This window comes from Anticarsia gemmatalis, chromosome 22, assembly GCF_050436995.1.
Source record: "Anticarsia gemmatalis isolate Benzon Research Colony breed Stoneville strain chromosome 22, ilAntGemm2 primary, whole genome shotgun sequence".
Lineage (NCBI taxonomy): Eukaryota > Metazoa > Arthropoda > Insecta > Lepidoptera > Erebidae > Anticarsia > Anticarsia gemmatalis.
The window spans coordinates 9,276,260-9,301,428 of NC_134766.1; the positions used below are offsets into that span (position 1 = coordinate 9,276,260).

The 25,169-nt window shown below is 36.1% G+C and overlaps 4 protein-coding genes across 5 annotated transcripts in view; 3 read left to right on the plus strand and 1 right to left on the minus strand.

Moving 5' to 3' along the window:
- Window positions 1-12,095, plus strand: part of blo (bloated) — an 87,737-nt gene extending 75,642 nt beyond the window's left edge. For both annotated transcript variants that reach the window (XM_076129629.1, XM_076129630.1), the window contains exons 7-11: window positions 442-646; window positions 9,179-9,331; window positions 9,696-10,231; window positions 10,435-10,538; window positions 10,707-12,095. In XM_076129629.1, the coding sequence (XP_075985744.1) occupies window positions 442-646; window positions 9,179-9,331; window positions 9,696-10,231; window positions 10,435-10,538; window positions 10,707-11,263 (1,555 nt within the window). In that variant the 3' untranslated portion in view covers window positions 11,264-12,095. The remainder of the gene's footprint in view (window positions 1-441; window positions 647-9,178; window positions 9,332-9,695; window positions 10,232-10,434; window positions 10,539-10,706) is intronic.
- An 838-nt stretch (window positions 12,096-12,933) lies between these two features.
- On the plus strand, window positions 12,934-18,097 carry LOC142982568 (NF-X1-type zinc finger protein NFXL1). The gene has a single exon (XM_076129122.1). The coding sequence runs from the start codon at window positions 13,070-13,072 to the stop codon at window positions 15,530-15,532; it is 2,463 nt and encodes an 820-aa protein (XP_075985237.1). The 5' UTR covers window positions 12,934-13,069; the 3' UTR covers window positions 15,533-18,097.
- Window positions 18,098-18,615: 518 nt separating this feature from the next.
- LOC142982732 (transmembrane protein 234 homolog) lies at window positions 18,616-22,425 on the plus strand. Its single transcript, XM_076129405.1, has 4 exons — window positions 18,616-18,858; window positions 19,709-19,851; window positions 20,203-20,365; window positions 21,699-22,425. The coding sequence occupies exons 1-4, from the start codon at window positions 18,843-18,845 to the stop codon at window positions 21,761-21,763; spliced, it is 387 nt and encodes a 128-aa protein (XP_075985520.1). The 5' UTR covers window positions 18,616-18,842; the 3' UTR covers window positions 21,764-22,425.
- A 147-nt stretch (window positions 22,426-22,572) lies between these two features.
- On the minus strand, window positions 22,573-24,842 carry LOC142982731 (uncharacterized). The gene has a single exon (XM_076129404.1). It carries the CDS (start codon window positions 24,671-24,673, stop codon window positions 23,780-23,782), a length of 894 nt encoding a protein of 297 aa, XP_075985519.1. The 5' UTR covers window positions 24,674-24,842; the 3' UTR covers window positions 22,573-23,779.
- Window positions 24,843-25,169: the final 327 nt, after the last annotated feature.

Genomic DNA, 25,169 nt, shown 5'->3' on the forward strand with positions numbered 1-25,169 from the left:
CATTGGTGTTTTTTAGTTCCCCAACGGGACATTGGTCCCGTTGCGTACAAAGGGCCTTAAAGTTTTATAGTATTCGTGGTGTAAGGGTTATTTTTTGAATAAATATGGATAGAATTTGGTTAAGCAGAATTATTTAAAAATCATTATGATAACTTGGATGTCTAATGTCTGGTTTCTGAGTACATTTAGCGGTAGTCTATCTATTGGATAGCGTTTTTTTATATGAGTTTAAACGCTATTGAATAGATAAACTACCGCTAACTATACCTCAGGAACCGGGGGTAAGAGTACTTTAAAACAGTTATTGAAAAGGCAACACTTCTTCCAATTGCATTTGGTTAGGATGCTATAATATTCAAGGGCCGTTTCTCATACCGCGAGGAAATTGGACAACAATGGGACAGTAATGTAAAAATACAGTTTATTCTTTCATATTTCCAGATACGACAGAACATTGAAAGAGGAAAGAAGATACAAAGAGCGTAAAGCAGAAGCGAGAAGATACAACTCCTCGGACAGGGAGAGTGACAGACAGTCGAGGCCGTCTGACGGAGAGAGTGACCTTCGCAAGTCGAGGGCCAGACCTTCGGCAGTCGAGAGCAGCTTGAGGAAGTCGAGGTCCAGACCCTTGGACTCACCGGCGCTGGTAAGTCTTTAAACAGATGACAAAGAAGGTTCTTTTCCATACTGATATGCCATGCCATTTAAAAAAAAATGCTGTTCTGAATTTTGTCAAAGTAATCTCGAGAGTGAATTTTACCATAAAATTGTTGATTATTTTGATCAGATATTAAGTTAGTAAAAGTTAGAGTAGAGTTAAGGAAGAACTAGTGAGAAAATATAGCAAGACTCTTTTTTTTAATTCATTTCGCAACCAATAATTTCAATCGCTAGGTTAAATACCTAGGTTTCTTTAAACTCAAAGCTGCCCGTACTAGACTAGCGGTCTTTAAATTAAATAATCCTTCAAAAAATTTCTGTCTATTTAGAAATACATTACTGGAATAGATATTATGTAAAGCTTTAACAATGTTGTAAATAAACGTCTATTTATTTATACTCGTCATTGCTCAAAGTGTTCAAATATTTGTGCCATATGAGACGGAGAGACACAAAGAATGAATGCGGAACATACACGTCACTCGCAGCCTCTTACGACGACCTATCCGGCAAAGGTCGCCGGTTCAATCCACTCACTACGACTTGTTCTCGATACAGATCAAGATTTTGTGAGAAATAAATATCCCGGTTTTCCTGAAGTGTATTTCATACATGTTGCCTACACCTTTGGGTATAACAGGCATGATGTTATACATATATGTATGATGTACCAATACACGTACTGAGCAATAAGAATTGGTAAATTTATATATTAGTACTAGCCGACCCGTGCAACTTCGCTTGCGTCACAAAAACGGGGGGCGAGCCTATTTTCGTATATCGGGAACGTTACGAAACGCCGGACTGTTATTTAGTAATAATGTCATATAAGTTGAAAGAGACCAATAGTACTTTGTCCGACGTCGGAATCGAGTTCACGTCCCCATGATCAGAACTCGGAAACACTAATGACCACGTCACAGAGTCAGTCATATTATTATTTAACCCCAATAAAGCACATTTCAGGGCAATGCCTATGAACAATAATAGTAAAAAAACTATAATTAGGTAGAGAAAATAAGCCAATTTTTATAGCCCAGTATTTGAGCAATAAAACACAAAAGGTTATGATTTAATATTCGTATTTGATTACCCTCGAATATAGAAAATTACTGCTGACACAAAACACGCGACAGTTTAGCCCAGTTTCGTACTATAATGGTGTAGCGGACACATTGACTGGTCACAGGTTTGACACCCGGGTCATAAATCAACCCTCGTTTTCGGTGATTTACGTAATTACTACTAATTTAGTGAAGGTTTTTGTTAGTTTGTTTAAACGCGCTTATTTCTTGAACTATAGTTAAAATCTTTTTTGTAAGATTATGCGATATGCGAATGTTCATATTTTTAGTTATCATTTCATATATTAAAAAAAAATGCATTCTTACGAGTTGACCCCGTGTATGCATTTACCCCTCCTTATCCTATTTCATACTTTTGCAAAAAGGAAAATTTTTGTTTCAAAGAAGTCGAAAATGTCTCAGATTCAAATTTTTATTAAAATTCTATTAATATGTTACTGCCGGGATTCGGCTCAAAAAAGGCTCTATAGCCTATAAATTTGTATAACTTTTTTTTGGCTATATGGCATAGCCATTATATAGCTATATAACCAAAAAAAAGTTATACAAATTTTATCTTCACAAAAATCTCAATTTATCAAACGAATTTCTAAAATTTATTCTCAGTACGATAGCCACATCCATGAGGAAAGCTGCCTACATTATTATGCTATCTAACATCACATCTACGGAAGTGTAGTAATCACTACAAAGGCAAGCAACACGGCAGGGCACAACTAGTAGTTACAGAATAACTTCAAATGAAATAGGTGTTTAGAATTGGGCCACGCGGTCGGTCAGTGACCCGTAACAGCTGTTACTTGGCTAAATATGATTTACTTGGAGTTATTTTCTAGAGCGATGTTAACAGTAGTCAGAAGCTTGAAAGTCTGACAACCAGTCTTACCGAAGGGTATCGTGTTAAAACCAGGTAACTGGATTGTGGAGGTCAGATAGGCAGTCGCTCCATATAAAATACTGATATTCAGCTGCATTCGATGAGACTGGAAACCGACTCCAACGCAGTTTGGAAAGACTAGGCTTATTAAATTTTCTAGGGCGATGTTATTAGTTACTTATACTAAGGTTATGAGTTCTCTACTCAGTTGTACATTCGAGTTGCCATCGAGAACCGTTAGTATCGTTTGATTACACAACTTTAACCTGACGGACTGTACCGTCACTTTCCTGTACCATTGATTGATCATACGCTCGCTATAAAAGCCTTTGTTCAACCTTACCACTTTACTATATAGAATAATACATACCTAAAGTATATCTACAGCGTAAACCTTTAAAGCGTGATTCCTACTAATATTATAAATACGAAATTTCGCGAGAATGTATTTGTTACTCTTTTACACAAAAACTAATTTGATATTTGGTACATAGATAGTTTGTCTCATATACTTCTAAATACATACTTATATAGATAAATTGACATCCAGACTCAGAACAAATACTCGTGCTCATTATACAAAGATTTGTCCAGGAGTGGGTTTGGAACCCACCACATGCGGCGCTACGGTTATTGTGGCGAGGTGACCACTTTAACCATTGCGCCAAACGTGCAGTTCTATGATACAGAGAGTGAATTTACCGCCAATTCGGAAGGTAGGACCAATGAGAAGAACTGTTAAGAAACTCCTGGTCACTCTTTTTCATCGCCAAATGGTTCGAATAATATTTATTTTATAAATCATTGATGATGTAAGGAGCTGCTATCATTTACCGAACACAACGGTATAATAAAATCATATTTATATGTAATATTTCACATAGAACGCAATCAATATGTACAATTAGGAATGTTTCAACACGGTTGCTAGCTGCAACTGCAACGCTTGAGTGTGGTCCAACACATTTTGTTATAGCGTTTTAAAAATATCAGATTTTTGTTTTTTTTTTCACCCACTGGTCGGGGAGGGTCTCCTCCCGTAAGAGGAAGAGGTTAGGCCTTGAGTCCACCACGCTGGCCAAGTGCGGGGACTTTGCATGTCCTCAATAAATGTATAAAACATATTTTTGGCTTGGTTTTGATAACGTGCCCGGTATATGGCAGATATTTCACCGCCTAATTACACACTAACATTGTATTTTTTTATGTTACTAAACCTATAGATAAAACCACTAAAGTGGGAGCAATACATCAAGCCTCATGGTCAACCTAGTGTTAAATTGTTCAAGCCACCCGAGAGGCCTTTGACATGGCTTAACGACTGTTATTTTAATTGACAACAACCGGGACCGACTTTTTACTTGCCCTCCGAAGCACGGTAACGCCCAGCTCAAATACCACTACGCGGTCACCCATCTATGGAGTGATCGCGTCAAGGTTTGCTTAACCTACAGATCGCTTACCGACCGCTGAGTGCTACTGGCTATGGGCCTTCAAATTTTAAATATTAAAAATACTGCATATTTTCGCTACGTCTCAAATCTTGAGGTACCAGGGCAGCATGAAAGTGAAAGTGTAGTGACAGACCCGCTCCCGGTCGATATAGCTGCCCTATATTCCTTACGGCTTGCGTTCACACCGCTTGTACAACTTTAAACTTATAATTTAAATATTTGCTTCTGTTTTAGAGACATTTTCAGTACTTATATGTACTAGTTGTCATGTATCACTAGCTGACTCCCGCAACTTCTTCATTTGAAATTATAAATTATTTTAACTAATCACTATTCAGTTTTTTAAATGGTAAAAAATATTTATTACTTTCGTCATAGTGTCCCGCTTTCGAGTAATATAGATATATCGTGAAAACTGTCTGGCAACACTGTCAACAAGATATATACGTAGATAAATCCTAGTAATATTATAAATGCGAAAGCTTGTGACAATTTTACTGAAACTATTTGGCTGAAATATGGTACACCGATAGTTTGTAATCTGTATAAACACAAGTTATTTTTTACTGATCGAAGTCGCGGATAGAGCTAGTCCGAAATAGTAAAACAAAAACAAGTTTTGTTATAATTGTTTTTAACTGTTTATTAATTGTTGTAAGACTTGTTTTGTTTAAATGTTTTTGTTTGCAGTTCCCACGATATTGCGTGCATAGATCTTTGAAAATGTACCCATGAAATATTAGGTCGGGGAAAAAGTATTTTCGCATTATAGTCTGTATGAACTTGTATAATAAAATATTTTCTCCACACAAAAAAGCTCGATATTTGGGTACCTCACGAGCTCACTGAAAGAAACCTAATGAACCGTGTACTCATTTGTGATTCTTGAAGCCAAAGAGATTTAATTACGAGTTCGTACGTACTATAATGCGAAAAGACTTTTTCCCCCACCTTACATAAATACAGCTTTTTGATCGATTTATCACCGAAAGGTCGCCATGCTGCTACCATTGCATCCAGAGGTCGTGGATTCGATTGCCACACGGTATTATTATTTGCGCGATCCACAAATAAATGTTTCGGGTCTAGTTGTACTTTGTGTCCGTTGTTTGTATGTTTGTAAAAGTCCCCGCGACACAAGAGCAATTCATAGTGCGCGAGTCGTCGTTTTATAAAAGTAAAAAATTATTTGTACTTACATACAGAAAATTACGGATAAGAGATACAATAATGTCATACAGAAAAGTTTATAAAGCCTTCTTACTTGGCATTGGTTGTCATTTAAAGTTCACGGGAACTTTGTACCCATGCGTGTGTACACTTACACACATAAGATTTCATTTTACTAAAAAACATAATACTATAATAAATGATAAGCCTTTATAGTGTAATGTATGTACTTACTGCATAACTTAAAAACAACTACACCAGCGGGGGCCCCAATTATCCGGCCCCTGGCAAATCCGGCACCCCCGAATCCGACATACTGATTGACTATTGTTTGATAGTCTTCGCTAGTCTAATAGTACATGACTGAGCAGGTTACAGTTAGAACGCACCATATTATTGAATCTGTTGTCGGATTACCAGGTTCTCTCATGTAAAAAAATCCGGACTTTAAGGGGTCTTAGGCAGTACTCTATAATCCGTCGAATTCGATAAAGCGACACTACTCTGCAAAACGTTTGTCGGATTACAGGAGGTCCACTGTAATTTAATTATGTTTATAATTGTCTAGACGAGGTTTGTACGGGATCGGCAGGATCCCAATTCCCACGGGAATGGAATCAACGGACTAAAAAGACGAACGCAGACGAGCCGGGCCTCTAGTTTGAATTGTAAAAATCTCAGAAAATCAGGCGGACTTATGACGAAGAGCTAATGTTCTGCTATAGAGAGGATTTATTCTATTAGCACTATAATGAGGTCGACGACCTCAGGTCAATGTCGTGTTGACGCGGTGACGTCATGCGTTTTGGAAACGTGCTCCACTCCCGCGCATGCGCATACGATACACAGAATATTAATTATAAAACAAACAAAAAATACTGTTACATTACAATTTAAGAAAGAAATCTCCCGCACTAAGAATTGCTCTTGTGTCGCGGACAATTACTAGAGGATCGGAGAAATAATTGTTTCGTGTGGGAATCGAACCCACGACTTCTGACGTAGCAATCTTACTGCGCTATTTAGACTTGCACTGTGCTCTTTAGACTTTTTTAATACATTATTATTTTATATTATTCAACCTATTACTGAAATCTCCCACTTCTTGTATCGGTATCGTCTTATGACCCAGGTTGTGGAGCTCCGATAGATAGTCGCTCTATGTAAAATACTGGCATTAACTGCAGCCGGTGAGACTGGAAGCCGACTTCAACATAGTTGGAAGAAAGCCCAGGCTTATATAATATACACTTTTATAGAGTACATAGATCAAAAACGCTAGTTAAGCACGGTCCTGTATGACAAGATGTATGGATGTGAATTAGGCAAGGGAAGTTTGTAAGGATCGTTCCAAGTGGCGTTTTTTAACTTTACCTACTTGTATGAAAGAGGCGTGACTTTTGGTATGTATGTATGTATGTATTATCTGTCAGATAGCCTATCCGCAACTGTCACTAACCTTGTTACCCGTATTTAGTTATGTGTTACAAAACAAGCATATAAGGTTTATGTACAATCTCGGACGAAAAAAGTACTCCGAGATTGTAACCACGCGTTTTTGGCAGAACTGCTTGCCAAATTCAGTTTGAAGTGTTCAAAGTAATACTGCCAAGTTTGGCTATTGGTGGAATACGTTAGTCCAGCATGGGCTATACAATGCAAGTAATTTAGCCCTACAAATTAAATGTATTGTTTTATTTTTTACTTACTTTGGTTGAAGAAGTAAGCAGTGAGTTTTCGAAGTTTTTTTTTTACTTAACACAATATTGCCACTGTGGCGCGATTGGCAGTGTATGCGACTGTCGCACAGAATTTGATTAATTTTCGTTAACCCAATCAACAATTTGACTGCTTCGACGGCCGAGCCGTTGCCAAATATCGGCTAGGTGGACATTATCATTAATATTAAGTGAAACTTCGAAATTTCTCAATATGAAATTAACTAGAATGTCACATATAATAATAAGGTGTATACTCATCGTAACGAAGGCAAGAGCGGTGGAGGTCATGTACCATATGGCGCGCGGAGACCTTGCGCCCGCGCAAGACACACTATCAATGAAAATAACTAGTTCCGGGATTTTAATTAACATATGTGCAAATAATTAAGCTGCTTTTGTGGTCTGAGGGTTAAAGTATATGACTGCTAATCACGAAAATATAACAACAGCCGCGCGAGTCGTTATATCACACGTACCAAGTTCCACCATGTTTCGCAAAGCACGTTAAATTGTGGTTCTCGATTGTAATTTTCAAAAATCTTTGACAGTCGTTACCAGTAGGGTAACCATTGTGTATACCAACTCTCTACTAAGTTGTCGGACTATAACTGTTACTTAAAAACAGAGCGACATCTCAGTAATGAGTTCTTGCTCTAATTCCTTACATCGCTCTGATAAATATACACACGTCATGGCATTTTAGGCGAAAGTGTGACTGATCACGAATTTCCAGGTTCGAGTGGAAAAATAAATGTGTCAGAGTATCTCGAGGGTCACGGGTTCAATTACGAAGTTGTGCAATCTATTAGGTCGGGGAAAAAGTCTTTTCGCATTATAGTATGTATGAACTTGTAATAAAATCTCTTTGGCTTCAAGAATCACAACAATACACGGTTCATTAGGTTTCTTTCAGTGAGCTCGTGGGGTACCCAAATATCAAGCTTTTTTGTGTAGAGCAAAGATTTTATTACAAGTTCATACATACTCTAATGCGAAAAGACTTCTTCTCCGTCCTAATATATTACTATTATTTTTATACGGGGATTACCCTATGCGGAATAACCTAAATATGCATTTTACTTTAAATTCCTCGACGTTTCGGCGCAGGTTTACACTGGCCCCTCAGTATAACGTAACTATGTATTATCTACGCAAGTTCAAAGCCATGTCATAACGTTGGTATCTTTGGGTCAATGAACTCAAGGATGTTGACATAGACAACACGTCTATAATGTTTAAATAACTAAATAAACATAATTTTTGGCCATGTTTCACACAGACTATCTTTCTAATAAACGTCTATTAGTTATATACAGTGTTTTGTCTTTTTCACTCATTATAATACTAACCCATTAATGACCCACTGCTGGGCAAGGGTCTCCTCCCGGTTAATGAGGGAGGGGCTAGGCCTTGAGTCCACCACGTTGGCCAAGTTTGGGTTGGGGGCATAATATACAGTTTCAAAATCCAGGAGCTCGCGGCTAAGTTACATCAGCCACGGGGATCAATCTCTCCGGTTAAGCTACGGTTGCTGAGGTTAGCCTTTGGATGGGTGACATATTAGTCACCTGTACACAGTACAGACCATAAAAGTTTCGGAAGGCACGTCAAATTGTGGGTACCGGCTGTCATTTTCTATCTTTGACGGTCGTTATCAGTAGTCAGAAGCTTTAAAGTCTGACAACACGTCTATGGGTTATATTGTAACCCAGGTAAATGGGTTGTGTAGGTGTGATAGGCAATCATATACCTCTGTACACATTTGGGTTTAATCAGCGAGATGATATGTATGTACGTAAAACTTAAAGCAGAATCATAATTTGATACTAAATCGTATCGAGACTTGCGTCTGTCTCCGACAGTTTATATTGACAATGCGGTGTCAACGACCTGACTGACGTTTGACTAGATCACAAATTGTTAATATTATATTATGAATGATGAGCGTATCATGACAACGTTTAATACAAACATATTTTATTTTTTTATTTTATAAAGTACTCGCTTCTGTTTGCGACTTCGTCCTCGTAAATACACTTATCGGGGTAAAGAATCCCATGCGTTAATTTAGGTTATAAACAATAATGTGTAAAATATTATGAAAATCCGTCGTAACTGAACACTTATTTATACTGTATTTGTTTCATAAACAAACTACATATAACGCCATCTAGTGTGGAGTAGCACGTACTAATTTATATTTTGTTACAGGCGGAGAGAAATCGCGGTAGACGTAGGCTAGCAACACCGAGCCCCACTCCATCACCACCGCGCCGGCAAGCCGCCCCCACCCCTACTAATAATAGTGGCTGGTTCAAATCACTCGACAGACTCACTAGCAGGAAGAAAGGAAAGAATACTAAGGTATATTCTTAGATATTTCATGTAAAGAGTATTCTAGATTTTAATCTAGACAAAAAACTACATGTGTGCATAATTTCTTATAAATCCATACAGTGGTTTATGAACAAACATCCATTCAAACATTCAAATAAAACATTTTCTATCTACACTAGAACACAGCTTAAATAATGTGCTTCCTAAAAATATCGATTTGCATCAAATAAATCTACAATAATCACATTAACTACACAACTAAAATACCTAATACAGTATTTCTAACTCTGTAACTCAAAATATCTTTATAATAATGTCAAAAATCGATTTAAATTAATAAATTTAATTTAAATTCTAGATAATAATAACAACACTATATCTATGTCCTCAGATTGAGAAGGAGAGCACAATGACGACAGAAGACGAATCTCCTCGCAAGCCTTACACAAAGCCGAGCAAACCTCTAAACTCACCGGCTAAAAACTTACGTTTCTTCGGCGACACAGACCCAGACTCAGACGCAAACATCAAAACAGAAAAACGATACACAACAAAACACAGCACTTTGAGAAAAACCACTTCAAACTCGAGCACCGGCCTCGACGAGGTAGACCACAGCGAACTCTCACACAAAAGCTACTCTCTGTCAAATCTGAATAGAGAAGACAAAAGCGAATCGCCACACACGAAACATTACAAACGGAATCTACAAAACATATCAGAGATACAGAGTAACTCGGAGACAGAGAGTGCGTTTGACAGGAAGGTGAATAGCAAACCTCCGATCAGCCCTTACGAGAGGTCGAGGAGTCATAGCAGCTCGAAGACACTGAAGGGCTCGAAGGGTGACGTGAGGAGGCGACAGGACGATAGAGGCAGCTCCTCTGAGCTAAGAGGAAGCAAACAGGAACTAAATAACACTTTGAAGTGAGTTTTTTTTTGATCCAAAATGCATTTTTTTTTTCATTCTTGCGCTCGCTTACTGGGTCCGATAGACAGCCGCATAGTGATATTTGAACTGTGCGTCTTCCAGGGAGGGTACGAAAAATTCGGTCCCAGTTAATGTCAATAGAATGACTAGGATGACCACTAACCAAACGATGTATCAACGCAATATGTTTTTTTTACAGGCATCGGCGCAGGACGCCGGTGACAAACTCCGCGGAGAGCAGCACTGAAGGAGACTCGAGCCATCAATCACAACGTAGCGTCGTATATTTACACGCTACTACTGGTACAATCATTTTTACAGTACTCTACTTAACTTAGTAGTACAAATACATTACTTTATTGGCCTATCTGTCAAATTCAATCTTACAAAAAGCTAGCTCATACATATGAACAAAATACAGTTAGGATTATTCATGATTTACTAAAACGTGTCTTTTGAATTTCATTACAGTCGGTGACATCCCCGACCCCGGCCGGTTGACGCGCAACCGTTCCCGTGACGACGTCTCCTCAGTCAACTCCTCAAACCTTCAAGTTCGCAGCACCACAAAAAGCTTCTCAATATTCGCTCCGTGGACCCCGAAGCATTATAACGACCAACACGACGTGCACTACGCGCAGCGACCAAGAAAAGTAAAACCTAAAGAAATTGTTAAAAAGACAACCTCAAAAACTGACGACAGGCCGGCAACGTTACAAAAAAATAAATCGTATAGTCAAACAACTCTAACACGACGACCACAAAACAATCGACTGACCAGCTCTAGCACAACACTATACAAGAAACCAGAAAAAAGAACTCCTTCAACCAATGGCAACTCTACTATGCGAAAGTCCGTAGCTAGAGACGGTAAAAAAACTCAATCGAGTGAAGTAATTAATCGAGACAGCGATCGTGAGAGGCTTTCTCGATCAATATCTATGCCTAAGGACAACAATAAAAAAGCTGGCTGGTTTAAATTGTCAAGTAAAAATAAAAAACCAGAAATAAACACTAGAGTTCGCTAATTTATCTAATAAAATCGATCGACTAATAATATTTACTTAAAAAGTCGACTATAGATATGCCTAACAATACTATCATACAAAAGTTTTTGGGTATAAAATACACTTATAATTTAACCACAATAAAATCTGTGACTGGAATAAGAATAATTATAATTCTATTTGTTTTACATACATAATCACAAGAGAGTGCCATACTCCGAAAAACAACGTCGAAATAAATCACTTTATGTGCAAAGATTTAAAAAAAATTGGTTGTAAAATACGTCTTTATTTTACACTCGATTTTTGTAATATTCTGTCCATATTTTAATAATACGTTGTACTGATAATATCGTAGTTCCCTATCGCTACACTAGATGGCAGTCACTGTGTGGGAAGACGTGCAGCTTCAGTTATGAAGTCCACAGCTATTATGTATAAGAATAATAAGACTAGAAAAAGAGTAAAATTAACATTTCACATGCTTATCAATTTGTCGGTGCTCACCTCTTTAACAGTAGTGGTAAACTAGTGCCATTCACCACGTAAATATTATATTCAATATAATAGTAATAATGTTACCATTTTTTAACGTTAAGTCATAATAAAATGCTTCTATTACTAATAAGATATTGAAAATATCTGTGCATATTTTAATTTTATTTTCAAATAAGTAATTTAAGTACTTATTCATTAATTTTAATTATTAATGCTTTTGGGAGTCGTTGTGTCGAATCATTTGGAATGATGAAAATTGACAAATACAAGCAATAAAATGTGTTGTTTATGTGATGAAAACTTTAATGTTGCTCGACCGTAACTTGATGATTTATAAATAAACTGTCTAATTGTATTTTTGTTTTATTTTTATTATGTTAAGAAATAAATATACATTTTATAAGGCGTGTATATTATAAATTATTGAGGGTACAATATTACAAATGTGTTCAAAAATAAAATAAAAGCTTAAAACTATATACCTACCTATGTACTATACTCAGCCACGGAGATTGATGGTTTGCCTTAAAAAATACATGTCAAGACATATTATAATCTTTTTAAAACATATATTATAACGGCATATATTTAAAACATAAGGCGCCATCTAGTGTTGAGTAGCTTCCTGTAAACCAAAAGAATACATAATAAGGTATATAGTATTTTCATCCGGTAGTTCGTACTAGTATAGAATATTAGAAGATATATAATAATATTGATTAATTTTGTAAATAAAATTATACAACACAATGCAGGAGTTCAATCATGATTCACGAATTCAGTGTCTAGGTAGTCTTGTGTAAGTCTAGTCTACCTCGTCTGTGCATACTCGTCATAATAACGTGGTTTATAAACCTAAACCGTATCCTTTTATGATTTCCTAATGTTAAGTAGAGTACTTTAAGCTATACGTTATAATAAATTTTATTTTGATCAGCGCCGCATGCTACCAATGAAATTATTAATGTGACAAATTAAAAAAAAAAACAATTATAATTACTTGGCAACTTTTACACTACCAAATTATTTTATGAATAATTTTACAGCAAGAATATAAAAATACCACTATGTTTTTATTAATATGTTGATAATTGTTTACGTAATGTATTTGAATCAGGACACATACTTACTAGATTAAATTAATAAATTGCGTCTACCGCCGCGCCGTCTACGTGTCCTAAACGTTTGACATTTAGCTCAATAAACGTCAATGTCATGCCCAACTGGAAGTTTTCGGTCATGTCTGACATCTGATATGATATTCTGCAATTTTCATCGAAAATCTGTTACTAATACATTATTTCGTTATATTTTTCGTTAATATCGGCCATGGCGCGTAGGTATAGAGATGCAGCCGCAAAACTGCAGCAAAATGTCGAGAAACACTTGAAAGGAATGAAAGAGCTTTCGTCTTCAGAAGATGAGGAACCTTACGAGAACAACGTCCTCGAAGGAATGTTCCAGAGCTACTGGAGATGCGGCGGAGAAACTTCTATGCTTAACAGAACTAAGAACCTCGTAGAAGAAGCTATAAGCGGGCGCGCAGTCACTTGCCTCATTTGCATTGGATCGATAAAACGATCCAACGCAATATGGACTTGCGATCATTGTTTTTCATACTTTCACCTATCCTGTGTACAAAAATGGGCAAATGATAGCATTTTCATGCGTAGCGAAGAGAATCAAGGCCCAATTGCCGTTGTAAAACCCAAGAAAATAGAATGGTGTTGTCCAAAATGTCGACACTCATATTCCAAAGAAGAAATACCTCGTAAATATCGTTGCTTTTGTGGCAAGACTGACGACCCTCAGTACCATCCATGGCTCATACCACATACATGCGGAGAGATATGCGGGAAGAGACTGTCAGTGGGAGACAACTGCCAACACAAGTGCTTACTGCTGTGTCATCCCGGTCCATGCCCACCGTGCCCCCAGACCGTCAATGGAATTTGTTATTGTGAGAAGGAGCGCAAAAAAGTGAGGTGCAGTGCAGCTAGGTGGTCTTGTGGAAAAGCCTGCAAGCGCACTCTCCAGTGCAAGACTCATCAATGTGAAAATATCTGTCACGAGGGAGACTGTCCACCGTGCACCTACACCAGCACACAGCCATGTCAGTGTGGTGCTGAAAGGGCTAAGAGACCTTGCAATGATCCATTCTGGAATTGTGAGAAGGTGTGCAACAAACCCTTCTCATGTGGTTATCACAAATGTGATAAAGTTTGCCACTCTGGTGAGTGTGGCTCTTGTCCTAACTCTGGTCTGACATCTTGTCCGTGTGGTGCTAATCAACGATTTGTCCAGTGTCCTGATGTTATGGAAACATGCTTAGGCACATGTGGAAAGAAACATGATGGCTGCGAGCACAGCTGCCCTGAGAAATGCCACAAAGGGCCATGTTCTCCCTGCCAAGTATTGATACAGAAGCAGTGTCAATGCTCAACTCACACACGATCTCTGCCTTGCAGCAAGGAATTCAAATGTGAGACAAAGTGTCGAGGAACCAGACCATGTGGTAAACATCCTTGCTCTCGAAAATGCTGCAATGGAAATTGCCCACCTTGTGAAAAGATATGTGATAAACAACTACACTGTGGAAGACATAAATGTACTAGCATATGCCACCACGGTCCTTGCTATCCGTGCCCCAGAGAGTCTAAAATAACCTGTAGATGCAAGGAGACATTCGTAACTGTACCTTGCGGAAGAGAGAAACATGTTAAACCACCCAAATGCAAAAAGATGTGCAAAATTAAATATAAATGTGGCCATGAGAATAAACACACATGTCATTTCGGAATATGTCAACCATGCGGGGAAGTTTGTGACAAAAAAATGAAATGCGGACATCGTTGTATCGGAGCGTGTCATGAGTATGTACCTATTGTCTTCAAACAGATTGAGAAACCAGCCACACCGTGGGAGCTCCAACCAGCAACAACTAAAATAATGTCCTTGGAATGTCCTCCATGCTTCGCGTCAGTACCTGTTGTGTGTTTCGGACAACATGAGACAGAAGACCAACCTTGTTACTCTGCAGCTCGCAGATCATGTGGAAGAGACTGTGGACGTCCATTACTCTGTGGTAACCACACATGTACTCTGCTTTGTCATTTCCATGCTCCTAATCCAGAGTATCCAAAGGTACCCTCACGTTGCAGACAGTGTGAATTCGGATGTTTAGTTCCACGCCCTGAATACTGTACTCATAAATGTCCGAAGTTCGTTTGTCACCCAGGACCTTGTCCTCCTTGCGGAATAATGCAACGTATACCCTGCCACTGTGGAGTAACAGAGATTCACATTCGTTGTCGCGAGTTAGCCGACGCAACGGAAGAAACTTTTTCATGCAAGCAACAGTGTCCAAAGAATTTGGATTGCGGTCACCGATGCAGAAATATTTGTCACCCTGGAGCCTGCGATACCCAGGTCTGCACTAAAAAGACTAAATTGCACTGTCCATGTGGCAATATAAAGAAGGAAGCACCATGCAATGCTGTCAGAAGTGGAGAGATTAAAATATTGTGCGACGAGACATGCGAGGCAAAGAAGATTGCAGCTAAGATAGAGAGTGAGAAAGAGAAGCAAAGATTACAAGCATTAGAGGAGGAGAGAAACAAAAAAGAATTGGCTGAATATGAATGGAAATTGAGCGGTAAGAAGAAGAAGTATAAGGAGAAGAAAGTGGTGGTTCCCCAGGATGAACGCGGATTTTTCAACAAATACAGTATTGGTATCTTGTCTGTCGGGGTTGCTATAATTTCTGCACTTTATTACATATATTATGTTTAAGAACATACCCAGTCAATTATTTACTATTAACCTGTAGATCGCTTACCGACGGCTAAGTGCAACTCTATCCCTAAGGAATAAGATGTCACCAATATAATTTCATTCTTGCCACTGTAATGTAAAAGATAGTTTACCGAAATAGGACTTATAGTAGATTGGAAGTAGATTTTAAAAGAATGTTTTCCTCATTTTAAAATAACACATAACCAAATAAGAGAACAATCACAAAGATATCTTTAAATAGAATTAATTAACATTGCAATTTGAGGATAATATATTTTATTCTGATAGCTGTATTTATAAATCCAATGCACTTTGTATTTTAGGTACCTAAATGACATGACAATGACACCATTGGGTACCTAAAAACAACTCATTAGTGAACATTAATTTACTTCCTTGAAGCACATTTGAGTATAACAAATATTGCATATTGATGAATATTATAAATAGGTACCGTAAAACGGGGTGAATAGAATTCGCGGGGTGAATAGAAAAAAAATCAGGAAAGTTTTCAAGCCCAATATTTGAGTACTCCTCGTTTAAGAATTTTGTTCAAATTTGAAATGATTACACGTCGATATTACTTCTCTGCGGTGTCATAATTGTATAAATGTTTAAATTGATATTTATACCCAAAAAATTGCTTCAAAGTCAACCGTCCTCGAATGCCTTAATGGTCCATACAATTTTTTCAAAACTTTAGATTTAAAGTGGAATTTCTTTTCTAATGAGTTGTTTGGAGTGTTTATCTCTTTAGGTGTATATTTATCTATAAAGATACAATATTGTTAACTGAAAAAACGTTTTAAAACACAATTTTTCCATTCACCCCTTTGGTCGTTTCGATTCACCCCTATCGCTGGGTGAATAGAAATTGACCATTTTTTTAATGAAATATCGTAAAATGATGCATATTTTTGGACAAATATGGTTTTAACTCTTTCTTCATGGCGCCGGACATAATATAAAATAACCCGACAATAAAAATAACAAGTTATTCGCTACAAATTTTTAGGACAAAGTTGAAAATTGTTTCTATTCACCCCGTTTTACGGTACATAAGTTTGTGTCTGGATGTTTTTAGAACCTCTTTAAAAAAAAAACTCAATTTGACCTAGTTTTTAGCCTGGATAAAGTCATATTTATTCCTTATAATACACGAAGTAGACTCAGTGAATAGTTTTCAGTAATAGAGCTAAGGTCTTAAAGAAAAAATATATCGTAACTTGTAGATTTATGGATGTGAATAAAAAAAGGGAGGTTTGTTAGGATCGTGTCAAGTTGCGGTCTTTGCTTTGTGCATATCCCTATGGGAGTAAAGGTGTGATTTTATGTATACGTAAAACTTGTGTAGAAAAAATGTGCACCGTAAATATTTAGGCTATGTTTAATGATTTACTCATAATATTTAAATATAAAGCTAGAAAAGACAAAAACTACTTATATTATTAATTAATCACATATTTGATCCCAACGAAAATATTATAATTGTGACGTCATCCCGTTAGCATTCCTGTATTAGAACGCGTTTTTGACGTTTCATAGAGAGTAGCTGATTTGACTAATAAATAATAGTAAAATACCGCAATTCTATATCGATCGTCCATTGAAATTCTAAATTTTTTAGACCCCATTTTCCAAGATGGCGGCCTGGGGGGGGGGACAAGGGTGGCGACCCAAAAACTTCTATTGACCCCAACACAAACAAAATGCGTCCTATGAAAAACGCAACCCCAATTGTAATATTACAATGGACTATCATTAATCTAATAAATTATTACATGTACTCGTAGTTTCAGTAGCCTACTTAAGACATTCGATTCAATAAAATTTTAATTAAATACCTATATAAAATAGAAAACGACACTTGTAATTGCTTCATTAGGCGTGTAGGTATTTTATGTAACCTATTTATGATAATAAAATAGCTATATTATAAAGGTGTGTATGTATAGAATTCTTAATATCCTGAAAATAAGGTAGTCATAGAATATAAGCAATTTATGTAGTTTAATTTTTGTCAGATTATAGCAAGTACCCTAAGCTTGGTACTGACACTTCAGTGTAGTTATTTGTGCTTAACTTAAAGTAAGATTGTATGATATCTACACCACATCGTCGATCGTTGACAGCTCTATGATTAATTATTGTATAACAACATGTGAATGATTTTGCAATGGAAAAGAGAGGCCGTGTGTTTCTTGCCAACTTTCCTCAAGGGTTAGTCCCTTTCCGAGATAGTGGTAATTCGGTAATATATATAATATCAGTGTAATGACTATTATTATAATACCTAAGTGTCTGTATCAATAAATTAATTGATTTTATTATCAAGCCTCAAGATATGGCAGCTTTATGCATTTTCAAACAAACTGTTATGCCTTGTTTAACTAATCATGTTTATTGTGTAGTAAGTAAAAACTGTGTGTATCTGAATACTCTGAATAGAGCCGTTTATGTTTTGCTGATGCTGTATCCACACACTTAAAGTTATTTGGCGCGTACTGTACTAGTTTTAGAAGTTTGATTTAAACAATAAATTATTTATTTGGCACTACTGTACTCTGTTTTAGTTTATATTTTCCTTTAAGATATCTAATTATACCTAAATAATTATAATGTATCCTGTAACTCCCATCCGGGTTTATGAAAATGAGCTGTTTTCCTTTTCGGTGTTTACGTAGGTACGTAGATACCTATAATGATTGAAATAATGACTTTTAAACCAGGACTGCGCAGGACTTATATTAAATTGTCCAAGTACCTATGTGCACAATACACGGGTATTAGGTTGCATTTTCTGTTGCTTCACTCTTGTACCCCACGGATAACCGGCGACAGGTTCTCAATTTGACAGTAGGTATTTCTTTTTAATTTATTACCTCAAAATTTTTTACTGGGTGGACTTTGAGGATGATTTCAAAAGTTCTCCATGCTCTATTTAAATCAGATTATTTCGAAGTGCTGAACACACATAACAATTTCCCCTTAAACTGAATTTTATGTATTTGCATGAAAAAAAAAACTGTGTGCCATAGTTGTGGTAGCTGTGGCAACTCGAGAACTGTCAAAATCGACAATCAGCTGATGCTGAGTTGTTGACCATAACATTGCATTCTTTAACCAAATAGTAAATAAATTAAAAGTTTGTAAGCTACTTTTAGGCTGTAGTCTTATCTTTTAAAAATATTTATTTATTTTGATAATTATTGGTGTTAATGACACAAAAACGAGATACCCTTATTTGGCTTTTGACAATAAATTATACTGCATTTATATAATAAGGACCTATAGTTGACTTGTAACTATGCTGGATGCAATTGGTAAGCATAAATAAGCTATAATAACTAAAATACTGTCAGTGTAATTGTAGAAATAAACGTAGTCTAAGCTATGATAAGTTGTTATGTGTTTTCACTAGTATACAATATATCTAGCACGATAACTTGCGTTAGTGTTCGTATCGAATTTGATACCTAAGTATTTGTATGGGTATTTAATAATCGGGCTATTTTCGAACACAAAATAGGTATTTCTGATTAGGTACCTTCGAATCTAAAACTTTTGTCAGTTTGATATAACTCCGTATTTTTAAAAGTCTTAAATCGGCAGTACGATACTTTGGTTTGAGATGCGATAATGTAAAATTCGAAAACTATCCATGTTCATGCTTGAGACACAGTTCCAAATTTAATTGAAAGTGTTAAACATTGTATATCTTATCAAAACTTACTTGTTTGTTAGTAAGACAATTACCTACTTTTTTACTTAACATAAAACATGTCATAGACCAGATTGGTAATTCCACTTTCAAACTTTATGTTATGTATAACAGATTGAAACAGAACAACAGTAACTGTTATAACAGATTAGAAACTTGATGAAAAAAAAGTCTGCATTTCTATCTTATCTATAGATCTTTATGTTTCTTAGTTGGTTCGATCTTAGATCCACAATGCTAACTTGATAGGGTTGATTTACATTCCTTCAAGATTTATCTTTAAAAAACACAAGAAAGCAATTTTTTCTTTTTAAAAATTTAAAGAAAGGTTTTGTAACAACCCCAAACAGCACTTGGCCAGGGTGGTGGACTCAAAACCTAACCCTTCCCTTATTACAGGAAGAGACCCTTGCCCAGCAGTGAGAAACTTATCGGTATTTTTTTTTGTACAGGTCTTTTAGTGCTCACCGGAGCATTGTGGGGCTGTACTAACCCTTTCATACGTCAAGGCACAAAAGGTCTACGTAATGTTACAGCCACTACTCGTGTGGGTCAAGCTTGGGCTGAAATAACCTTCTTACTTGGCAACTGGAGGGTGAGTCACCACCTATGACATAACATGCTGTCCTACTAATATTACAAATGCAAATGTTTGTAATTATGGATGTAAGTTTGTTACTCTTTCATAGCCAGTTGCTCTCACCGGTCGGTAAACGATCTGTGGGTTAAGCAACCATTCTATAGATGGCTGATCTCATTATGCCTTTCGGGCGGCTTGAACAACTTTATCACTAGGTTGACCACTAACCATACATACATACATGTGTATTCTATTTTTATTCAATAGAAAAAAAATACGTACCCAACCACGTGTTGTCGTTGTCCCGTGGTTGCGGTACCTACCTCTGAAATAGCTCTAATACTCTTTTCTCTATATTATGTGCAGTACGTATTGCCGTGGTTGATCAATCAGGCAGGCTCCCTAGTGTACCTGGTGGCAGTTCGTCGAGCACCACTGTCCTTGGCCGTGCCTACTGCTAACAGTCTGGCTTTCGCATTCACTGCTATCACCGGAGCCACGCTAGGCGCTGAAGAACCGCTCGACAAATGTAATTACTTTTGATTGACAGGTGTTGTAAACTTAGCATAGCATACTAAATATAAATAATAGAAATACGACCAAGTCAGAGATAAGTATTTGTAGAAATTAATCTCATCTGACATATTACAAACCGAGCGCAGCTTCTAGGTACTATGATAACCAGATAACTGATAGACATATGTATGTAATAGTATGTATGACTTCTAAATACATACTTACATATACACGCGCCACCTTCATATCGGCACTTCCGTATTGTACCCTAGACGTGGCAGTGGCGTGCTACAATACGTAGCTATCTGCGCCACGGTTGTCCTAAATATTATATTACTGAAAGGAATGTGTTTTTAAACCATTTATCAGTTATCCGGATGAGGAAAGGTCAGTCGAGAGCGTCCTTTGCTATGATGACGATGTATTTCCTTTAAAATATAGGTACAATTTTGCGCCGTCACATCATGCGGTTTAACCCAGTGCATCGCCGATTTGTCCCGTTCCATTAAGGTGTATTTTTTCACTATCTACATGACGGACTAAAAATAAAAATTTGACAACTGATGGACTGGACATATTATTACCTACGTTTGATTTAATTGACAAATATTATTAAATTTCTTTTTTCTTTTTCTTTGTTTCTCCCTCTTTTGGAGAGGCAAACTACATACCATCCGGGGCCAAACCAAGCGAGAAATGAACTTGTTATATGGCAGGTGTTAAGAATAGCGACTTTTTGTAGTAAGCGTAATGAGTGTGGGCATGTAAAGGATAATAAGGCTTTGCATTAGGAGTTTTTGATATAATTTCAGTTGATGATAGGATTGATTTAATCATTAATATAATAAAATTATACTTAATATTTGTGCGATCCACAAAATAATAATTGTTTCGGGTCTGGTTGTGCTTTGTTAACTGCACGTTTGGCGCAGTGGTTTAAGCGGTCACCTCGCCGCAACAACCGTAGCGCCGCGTGTGGTGGGTTCGAATCCTACCCGGGACAAATCTTTGTGTGATGAGCACGAGTATATGTTCTGTGCCTGGTTGTTAATGTATCTATATAAGTATGTATTTAGAAGTATATAAGTATGTTTATCAGTTATTTGTTTACCATAGTACAAGCTCTGATAGTTTGGAATCAAATGACCGTGTGTGAGTTGTCCAACAATATTTATTTATTTATTTGTGTCCGTTGTTTGTATGTTTGAAAAATTCCCCGCGACACAAGAGCAATTCTTTATATTTCTTTAGTTGTCAAAAAAGAAAATAAAGAATATACCTAATGGTGGAATACATAATAATATGTAGCTAATATTTATATTTTTAATGTTATTTTTCATTCTCAGGGTCCCTATTGGGTATAATACTTATTATGGGAGGCACTACAATTTGCTGTTATGACACGAGCTGATGAAGTCTTATGACAAATTGCTCACCAAGGAGTCTTACGCCAGTCCCTCTCGTGTCTATGTGTTGCTGAGCTGGTGGCTTCAATTACTGACACACATTTAAAATATATGACTAGGCACTTTCTAAAGGTTTTATGAAATAAAGCCTTGTTACTGAAATTACAGAAGTTTGCTCTACTTGTCCTTTATTTTTGCAACTGGCATGATTTGATTTGATTGTATTATGTTATTGTGTTTTTTTGGAATGGATGAAATGTTTGTATGTTTTTTTCATCTCTATTGGTTAAGGCATTTGTTCTGTCTACTTTACAAGAGATTCCCCTTTCATTATACTTTTAAAATCCGGGTTGTATTTCTCTGGGGAAATAGACCCAGGCAGCAGTCAAAAAATATTTAAACTATCCTAAATAAATATAAAAATAATAATCGTTAGAAAGGAAACCATAAAAGATGCTAGCCAGATTTACTTTAGGAAAGTTGTAACTCTACTTACTTATAGATTTTTGAGGTATTAGTTTAGATAGCTCTGGGTTTTATGTACCCACTTAATCTCACCACCATGAAACAGCGTTTAAACAATGGACATCGTGACAGGTATTAAATGAAATTATTATTGGTATATGGCAAGTCATTTTAATTTGAAATAATTATTTTCCTATTTCATTGTGTGTTAAATGTCATCGGCAGAGTTTGGCGATAGCCATCTTCATTGAAATAGTATGTCCCTTTACTCTTGTGTAAGTTATTCTGTGGTGCCAATAGCAGAACCTAATTTTATAGCGGCCAGGTAAAAAGAAATAAAAGAAGTTAATTAAAAAAATATATTTTTATTTATTTGGAATCAAAGCATTATAAGTAGGTAAAATTATTAACTTGTGATATGTCATTTATCATTTTAATTTTCGAGATCATTACACTAAAAATAGAAATAGGAATGTTTCAATATTGTTGTTTACTGGTCGAAAAGTACAACTTGAAAATATTTTTTTATGAATTTTATTTAATACTGTGTTTGGCGGATTTAGGCATACAACCACAAAGCTAGCTTAACATAAAATAAATGCCAAATAATAAATTTTTATATTAAACAATAAAACATATTTGTCTCATTCTAAGCGAAGGCATGCCCAGCAGGAAAATTAAACATTTCATTTATCAAAAACAGTTTAAAGTAATATTTATGTAATAAGCACAAAATAAAATTAAAATATAACTACAAAAGATAAGAACAAGAATATAAAAAAAATATAACATTGCATAAAAATGGCACTAAGAAAAAAGTTTTTTAAATAGTTTTGTTTTTTACCTAAACTAATATGGGTGGGTATAAGACTACAGGTTTTCTTCTCACATGCATGCTTGATCTTGATCAGTCTATCTTATCCCCTTGTTCAATTCTCTTTTACACAAGCAATGCGTTTTTCGGTCTACCCTACTTGCATGTACACACCATCACATACTTCCAGTAACATGTCTTTTCCCCCTCTATTTATTTAATATTCCTTATTTTATATAGTTTATATCTATAAAGAATGAAAACAACTTCCAAAAATAAAATATTCATACAAAAATCATGTGTACACAATTTGTAACATAGTGTTATAAGTGTTTTATGACATTAAACATTGTACATAACAATGTTATATTACATTGTCATTGGTAGTTTGTCTACAGCAATTATTGTTATAATATGCAAATAATTCATTTACATGTGTTTTAACATTCAGTCTCCACAACATTTTATATTATAGGTAAGTACTAGAGGTCTGGCCTTACTTTGTCCAGGTACAATTTTATTGAGTAAATTCGACATATACAAAGATATCAAAAAATAATTATCCAATTTAATTTAGTTGATCAAGTCATGTGCGTACATTCATTTCAGTGAAACATTTTTTTAATTATAGAGATTTTATACAACACTAGAATATAACAAAATAACATGATTATGTGAGGTGAACACTGTCCATGTGGAGCAAATATAATTAAGTTATAAAAAAAGTTAGAACAGACGTTAACTAAAAGCCTAAAGGTACTCCAGGTGTCATAGGTTTACCTTCTTCAAATGGATAATGATTGTCATCTACCCATTCAACAAACTTGTTACTCAAATGGACTGCTATTTCACACACCATGATACAATCACTCTCAGCTCTGTGTGCAGTCAATTTACTCTTTTGTTCACCTATCCTATCATGAAGGTCTTGCACTCTAAATGACATATCAGGCTTTGGGTCATCATCATAGAAAAGTTTCCTCACTCTTTTTCTTCTCTTTTCATCAAGTTCACTCTTTGCCCGTTTCAATTCTGGATCATTTTCATCAGATTCCAATTTCCGTTTTGATGGCGTTCTTTCGTTAATTTGCTTGTAGTCAAGTTGTTGAGAATATTCTTTGTCTTCTTTTGTCCCCAAACAGGCAATCTCATCACCATTACTTGGGAAAAAAATATCTTTTTCAAGTCCATCCCTTAAATCATAAAACGCATAAAGACTATCAGCACACATAACATCATTAAATAAACCCGACGAGTTAAGCTTCTCAAAATGATGTCTCAGTATCGGAAAGTCGAACTTATGTCCGTTATGAGCGATCAAACACACAGGTGCTTCTAGACCGTCTAAGAAGGATTTGATAGTCTCAACAGTATTGATATTGAATCTTGATTCATGTTCTAACAAGTCGTTGTCGAGACCTGAAGCTTCCGTAGATCCAGGAGCGATCGTTCGGCCCGGGTTGAAACACAAGGTAAGTTTATGTTGAACTCGCGGTAGCCCAGATTTTATATCCAGAATATGCCTTCGTTTCACTGCTAACATGCATAATTCTGTAATCCGTGTTTGATTGTGCTCAAGATTTGGAAGACTAGTCGTTTCTAAATCTACGAACACATAAGTCGCGATTTGCGCCATTTTTGTCACTGATACAAATATATCGAGTAGATAGTAATCTTATAGTCTTGTTTCTAGTTATTTTAATGTAACGCAAATCTGCGAACCACTTCCTTTTAGAGTTAACACAACTTTGGAACTCATAACTCTGAAACTCTGTATTTATATTATTTGTTATCATTTTTTGATCCGTCACTAAGTGTCAATGTCAAACTGAAGTGTCAATGTCAACTGTGCGGCTGTGCTTAGCCGGTAGGGATGCGCTCTCGATTCAATAAATCAATTTAATAGTACTCAATACGAATGAAAATCGAATTGTAATTTTTGTTCTCTTCAAAACCAAAAGAATGCTCAAGCCATAAAATTGTTAGTGAGGCAATAATCAGTTTCAATAACAAAGCATTTAGAATTTTATTTACAATATTAAGATTTAACGCGCTTTTGTTGGACCTGCAACATTTTTTTCGTTTCTCTTAACATATTATAAATAAAAGCAAGTAAGGTACTCATGTACTTT